The 7,628-nt window shown below is 36.9% G+C and overlaps 1 protein-coding gene across 1 annotated transcript in view; it reads right to left on the reverse strand.

Moving 5' to 3' along the window:
• Nucleotides 1-7,628, reverse strand: part of Armc3 (armadillo repeat containing 3) — a 97,415-nt gene that overhangs the window by 5,663 nt on the left and 84,124 nt on the right. The window contains exon 13 of the mRNA XM_023701983.1: nt 2,372-2,572. Within this exon, the coding sequence (XP_023557751.1) occupies nt 2,372-2,572 (201 nt within the window). The remainder of the gene's footprint in view (nt 1-2,371; nt 2,573-7,628) is intronic.

Consider the following 7,628-nt stretch of genomic DNA (forward strand, 5'->3'; position numbering starts at 1 on the left):
GAAAGGAAGAGAAGGAGCAAGAGACAAAAAGCTGTTTGCTGGGTAGTGAAGGAGGTGAGAAACTTTCCTAATAGTGAGCTCTCACCAAGGGCTTTAATAAGCACATCTGCAGGAATCCTCTGGCCACTAAGCAGCCTGTACTTTAAAGAATTTCCTCCAGCTGCTCTGAAGTCAGTGGTAAAAACCAAAGGAAGAAGTGAGTGAAGGAGAGGTCTGCGGAATGTCCTGAGCCCTGCGCAACCTGGGTGTGTGGCTGGCATCGGGGAAGCAGAGGCGGGGACCTGTCCTCTGCCTCTCGCCCCTCTGTCTCTCTTCCTGGCCTGTTTCCAGCCCAGGTTAAAGGAGATGATCATTTGGGAGGGGTGAAAAGTACCTCTCAGATGAAGGAAGTGTGAGGGAATTTGACAAATGTGTTCAGGAGCTGACTCAAAGACCACTGCTAAAGGGCACCAGAAAAACTTCAGTCACCAAAAGTGCTCTTGTCCAGTCAATGATCTGTCAGCGGTGACACTTATCGTCATATCCAATTCTAACGACTGCTGCTGCCTTCTGCTCAGAGGACATACAGACTGCCAGGGAGAGTGAGCTGGTGTCTCCCTCACTCCAACAGTGCAGGAGCGACCTTCCGTCGCTAGGTGTGCTCCTAGCAGAAGCAGCTGTTGCACTGTAGAAGAGGACACCGCCACGGTTCCTACCTGGCCCAGCAGCCAGCTATGAGAACTGTCACCCTCCACACAAGGGCAAGGCAGAGCACAAGAATACCAGCCAGCTAACCGAAAAATAGGGGATGTTTATTTGTACTAAAAATTTTTGTGAATTTATAAATAATTCATGTTATGGTTTTTTTTTAACATTATGATCACTTCATGCACTTAAGGAGTGATTTAATTCTCAAATTTTTGACCTATAACTCCTCTAAGAACACTGAAAGATGTTTTGGATGATTTGACTGGAGAACATAACAGGCTTTTTTCTCAGTAATTTCTAGCTCTTAGCTCCAATTCTTCATGGAAAAGTGAGCTAGCATGCACGCTGAGGTCCTTATCAATTCATTATGTTTCTGACTCAGAGTTGAAGCTAGGACGCTGTAAAGTTCAATTTTATTGTGGTGGATTTCTCAAAAATTGGCTAAAAAAAGAAAACTGACAAAAGGAAGATAGCTTCCTTAATAAATAGGAACAACTGGCTCTCCACATGCAGAAGATTGAATCTAAATCTCTATCTCTTACCATTGACTAAAATAAAATCAAAATGGATTGGAAAACTAAATGTTCAAACAGAAACACTTAACCTTAATCTCTGCACAGAACAGCAGTTACACAGAAAATGTTACCGAGAACCAACAAATGGGATTATATTAAATAAAAAACCTTCTGCACAGAAAGAAACAACAGCCGAGTGAGAAGACAACCAACACAATGGGGAAAAAAGTCCTTACCAGCTGTTCCTCACATACAAAACTAGTATGTAGAACACATAAAGAACTCAAAAGCATAACAACCTCCAAAATAAAAGACCTAGTCAAAACACGGACAAGTAAAATAAGGAGATATTTCATAGGAATACTACAAATAGCCAAGAAATACATAAACGTTCAACATTTCCAGCCATTAGAGAAAGGCAAATGAAAACAATACTGAGATTTCATCTTACTCCAGAAAGAATTGCCATCATCAAGAAATCAAATAACAACAAATAAGAAAGGCCACAGGAAAGAGGAACTCTTTCCATTGTTGGTGGAAATGTAAGCTAGCAAACCACTATGGAAATCATATGAACATTCCTTAAAATCTGGGATCAAAAATCCTATTTGATCCAGTTATTCCCCTTCTAGTATCTTTCCCAAATAAGTAAAAGACATCATATAACAGTAACACATGCCGCTCCATGTTTATAGCAGCACAATCATTAGCTAAACCTTGGAAGCAGCTTATATGTCCATCAAAGGATGAATGGGTGAATAAGGAAAATGTGGTATTTACACACAATGGACTACTACTCTGCCATAAAGAAAGACAAGCTTGAGTGGGACAATGGAGGCACTTTGAGACCATAATGGTAAGTGAAGTAGACCAGGCACACAAACTTATATTACCATATGATTTCTCTTACATAAGAAACCAAAGTGTAAATAAAGGGCAAAATAAAGGATAGATAATAGGAAGTAAGGGGACAGATCCTTCTCAAAAGGCAAGAGGATCAAGAGATTAAGGGAGGGAGAGAGACAGGGAAAGGAAGGGAATGAAAAAGGAATTAAGATGTAGTTTGTAATCTACCAACTTCCCAAAAGGAATGCAAACATTAGGCACTGCAAACATGTATGAATAAAAATAAATAAATAAAAATGTGTATGTCTACAGAGAGAACTTACTTGGCCAGAGCCTCAATCTGCTCCTTAATATTGGTCATGGGCAGGACTGACTTGGTCACTTCGTACACATATGTGCAGAAGCCAGGGTCAGAGGGAGGGTACCATTCTTTCTCAGGGCCACCTTCTCCAGCCAGCTTTGGTATTGCGAGGACCTCTTCCTCCTCTCTTATTTTCTCCTCTTCCCTTTTCCCTCTGGCTTTTCTTGAGAGTGAATAACAATCAAAATCATACCTTCTGCTAAACAATGGGCAAATGCTAACAATACTCTAAGTAAATCTGAAGAGAATCACAGGAATACGGTATTTTACACTTCAATAATCATACTATTCATAGTTTTGAAATATTCATTTTTAGAATTTATATTATACTAGAGAAACTAATTTTGCAAAGATTACTATGCTATTAATCGACATTGTAAATATTCTATATTAGGTTTTTTCACTATTGCCTAGCAAGGCATCTGACACACAGTAGTCATAAAGTAAGTATTTATTGAATTGAAAACACTAATATGCCTTCTTAGAGAGTTTAAGATAAAATTTAAGCATAAATTTTAAATTTTAAAAAATTCTTATTGTAAGACACACTGCTGTTAATCCCCAAAATATTCCCCTTGCGTTTGAACACATCTCCCCATCACTCTTGTAACTTTTTGAAGCAGTTCTGGAAGTTTTCTTTCACAAGTGTCTTTACTATCTGTGATTTTAAACAATTACGTGAGAGCCATCCCATGGAAAGGCGGGCTCCTAAAACACTGGCCTATCTTCGCCAACTTTATTCACCAGCTCTGGCACCATGCAACTTCTGGTTTTTCTTTAGACAAGATGCTGATGAAAAGAAAACATTTTTAATTGATTCAGGGCATCAAGACACCACGGCAGTGCAACTATGGACACTCTTTTTTTTTTTTTTTTTTTCAGAACTGGGGATTGAACTCAGGCCCTTGTGCTTGCCAGGGAAACACCTATTCCACTGAGCCATCTCACTGGCCCCATTACGGACACTCATGAGAGAGACTTCCAGAACTGCTTCAGAAACTGGCAGGAATGATGAGATGAGTGTTTAATACTAGAGGGAGCACTTTCAAAAATATCAGTGGCAGTGTGTCTTTTACGGCAATAAAGTTTTAGAAACACTGTAATGTTGACTGTAGTTTTTGATCATACTCCTTAGTTCCATATTATATCGTGCATCAGTTGCAACCTTCTAGAAGAATCCAGAGCACTATTTTTAAGGGAAATTACCCAAGACATGGGAAGGATAAAATAATGCATTTAATTTTCAAGTAATATAGAAGCAAAGACTCATACAATATTTATTGAGAGACACATAAGTAGTAAAAATAAAAAAATACTATCTGTTACTAACTGTAAGTTCTGAACTTAAAGAATTACTAGTTAACATGTAGATTTTTGTTTTACAATGATAAAAATAATGCCTAGTCAATGGAAAACTATACCCAAAGTTTACAATTTATACATTATCCAGTTTTGTACCTTATTCAGTGTTTTTTTTACAATGTTCTTAGTTATGCTGGATATAAATATCTTGCACCTCAACTCTCCTTTGAACCACTATTTACATTATATTGGTTCCCTCATCAATTAATGCACTGAACAAAAAGCAATGACATGGGTTCTAATTCCAAGAACATAGAATAAGCAAAGTCTACTGTTGAGTGTTTCTCCCACTGAACACAGCCATAAAACCTAGACAGGAAGCATAAGGCACATGTTTGTGGATCCTGAAAAGTAAAGAGTAGCAGGATAAACAAGTAATACCAAAATGTGACCTATTACTGACATAATGGTGAGTTTATCCTTTTGCTCTTTCCCACTACTCCCCATGCAGAGCTAAAACCCACCCTGATAACTGGAAGTGAGCAGTAACACAGTCAGTTTTGAGATGAAACACTTCTGATACACAGGAAGGAGACAGAAGTAAAGCCTCAGTTTTGTTTGTTCTTTTCTTATTCTTCCCCATGCTTGTGCACCCTGGCCCAAAAGGCATTCCGTGACAGTGGTGGAAGCATGATTCTATATGAGATGCAACTCCTTCATACTCAGCCCTCTGACTGTTTGCACATGTAGTTGCAGTATGGCAAAATGTAGATGAACAGAATAAATAAAGTTTCCTGGCTGGAGGACCAAAAGAGAAGAAACCTATAAAGACAAGGGTGATCACGAAAGGAAAGGAGCTCAGACAGGCAACCCCATGACTTCCTACTGCTATGCATGTAGCATATGCATAGCATATAATTTAACACTAAATAACATGTCCATAATCACTGAGAATTGAACCATAAAATGAACTCTCACCCAATGCCCAAGCATGAAACTAGCTGGTGTGTATGCAAGACTGACTCAAACAGCAATGCAGGACCTTTCTACAATGAAATGTCAATGACAACTACAGAAGACTGGCTGGAATTTAAAGCATGAACTCAACTGTGTCAATTAAATACTAAAACACACACACACACACACACACACACACACACACACATGAATACTCATAGAATGTAAATCAGACCCATAAAGAAGATTTACAGGGTGTATAAGATTGTAATATTACAAATCTAAAATTACTCAGCATGCAAAGAACCAAGAAAATCATGTGGGAAGTGATAATCAAAAGAAAACTTTCAAGAGACCCCAGTAAATAAGGTCAAAGTGCCAGGAATATAGCTCAGTGGAATAGTACTTGCCTGGCAAGTGGAAGGTCCTGAGTTTGATTCCAGGGACAAAGGAAGGAAGCTAGGAAGGAAGGAAGGAAGGAAGGAAGGAAGGAAGGAAGGAAGGAAGGGAAGGATAAATATTGTTGACTAGAGAGTCAGAACTCCTCAAAAGAAATGAGAGATATAAAAATAGATTTTTTTGAAAAATATTATAAGCATAATTAAAAAAATACAATTCCTTGAATGGGTTTAGCAACAGAATGGAAATAATAGTACTCCTGAGGATAGAACAACAAAAAGTAACTAATCTGAACAATAAAAAAATTAAAAAATAACAGACCTCAGAGACCTGTTATACAATAAAAAGTTTAAAATTGGTGTCACTGAAATCCCATAAGAAGAAGAGAATGAACACATAAGAACCAAAATTAAAACCTCCCAAATTCTGGAGCATTCATATTTGCTCCACAGAAAATTATGTACTTAGGTATAAACATCATAAAATACATGGGAATTCACCAGGTCTTGAGTTCTTGTGTGAGATGTGTGTTTAATACTAAGACATGTGGACAAAGGCATTGAAAGAAGACCTAGATTCATGAGATATACCTTGTACGTAGACTTGAACATATATCAAGGATTTCATTTCTCCTCAAATGATCACTAGCTTTAATGCAGTTCCTATGAGAATCCTAGAAGAGAATTTTCTAGAAGTTAAAAAAAAATTACTCGAAGATTTACATAGAAAGGCACAGGCTGTGGAATGGCTAACTCAATTTTGGAGAAGAAAAATGAAGTAGGAAGAATCAGGTACCCTACTTGATGTAAAGACTCACTCTGTAGATACAAAAATCCACAGAGAGAGATAGTATTGGAAGGACAGACACACAGATGGATGTAACAGAATGGGGGATCTTGTAATGGATCTACACAAAGTTTACAACTGATTTTTGACAAAGGTGCAAAAGCAATTGAATGAATGGATAGCTTTTTCAACAAATGGAAAGGGATCATCCAGATATGAAAGATACATGTAGTGAAAAACTGTTCACTGTGGTAATAGACCCAAGAATCTACACATGTGATAAAATAGTGTAGAGCTAAATACACACACACACACACACACACACACACACACACACACGTAAAACTGTAGAACTTGAATAAAATCAATGTCAATGTCACCAATGTTATTTTACTACAGTTAAAAAAATTTACAGTTAGGTACATGGGGATCTTTGTATTATTTCTTACAACAGTATATGAATCTATAATTATCTCATTAAATTTTTAACTTAAAAATTCCTTAGCTATATTTGTGATATTCTGGATTCTTTATGTGGGCTGATCTGTGTATCCCTTCACCAATACTGTGCTATCTTGGGTACTGGAGATAATATAAGAGCAATACTTTCAACTTTTTCTTTTTGAATACTCTTTTAGCTATAGGAGCAGTAGGCTGTATGTAGCAGGCTGGGCCATCTCAGCTTCTGTGTACACCGTGATGGGAAACTGCTTAACAGTGCATTTCTAATAATGCATCCTCGTTGTTGAACAATATGCCTGAATATGTTATAATCTAATAAAAAAGTAAACAAATTCTCTTGGCTATTATAGCTTATTTATTTTTCCATAAGAGTTTGAAATCAGCTTGTCTTATCTGCAAAAAGATCCTGCGACGATTCTGATGGAAGTGTATCAACTCTATAGATCACTTAGGCGAAAAAGAAGACATTTTTACTATGCTGCACTTTTCTAATATTTGAACACGGCATGTCTCTTCATTTATTCAGTGTATCTTTTATTTATTTCATTTTTCCCTTTTTATTTTTATTAGTACACATTTGGAATCCATAACGATTTCATTCATCATGGGGAGTTGATCCATGGACATAACACATCTTAATTCTTTTTATGTCCCTTCCCCCCTTCATATCTTCATAAATGTTTTATAGTTTTCAATATACAAATCTTGTATATGCTTTCATTTTCATTTTTTGTTTCACACTTTATTCCTTAGAGCTAGTAAAATTATATCTCCCGTTGTTTGATGTTCAATTGTTCATTACTGGGGCACAGAAATATGGTTGATATTTGTATGCTGGCCTTGTATCTTGCGTGTTGCTAACCTCACCTAATGGCTTCTTTTTTTTAAGATTTTTTCATGACCTTCTATCTAGACAAGCCATATTCCTTGCATCATGGAGGCAGCTTCCCCAGGAGACCCACCCCCATATACCACGCACCCCCATATGCTTTACAGTCTTTTTTGAAATGATGCACGTATGTTGAATGTTATCAAATGAGTTATTTTTATTAATAAAATAATGTGGTTTCCCTTCTTCATACTACCAATATGGTAGACTAGATTATATTGATTGATTTTCAAATATAAGCCTCACATTCCTAGGAAAAATTCTCTTGCTCAAGTGCATTATTCTTTTTACATGTTGCCAGATTTGCTTGACCAATATTTCATAAAGGATTTCTGAAGGCAATGTATTAATTATTGAAACTGTCCTATTAATTGGATTTGAAACTGTCTCATTGCTATTTGTTTCTCAATAAAATTATATATAT

The sequence above is a fragment of the Octodon degus genome, unplaced genomic scaffold, assembly GCF_000260255.1.
Source record: "Octodon degus isolate 3935 unplaced genomic scaffold, OctDeg1.0 scaffold00145, whole genome shotgun sequence".
Classification (NCBI taxonomy): domain Eukaryota; kingdom Metazoa; phylum Chordata; class Mammalia; order Rodentia; family Octodontidae; genus Octodon; species Octodon degus.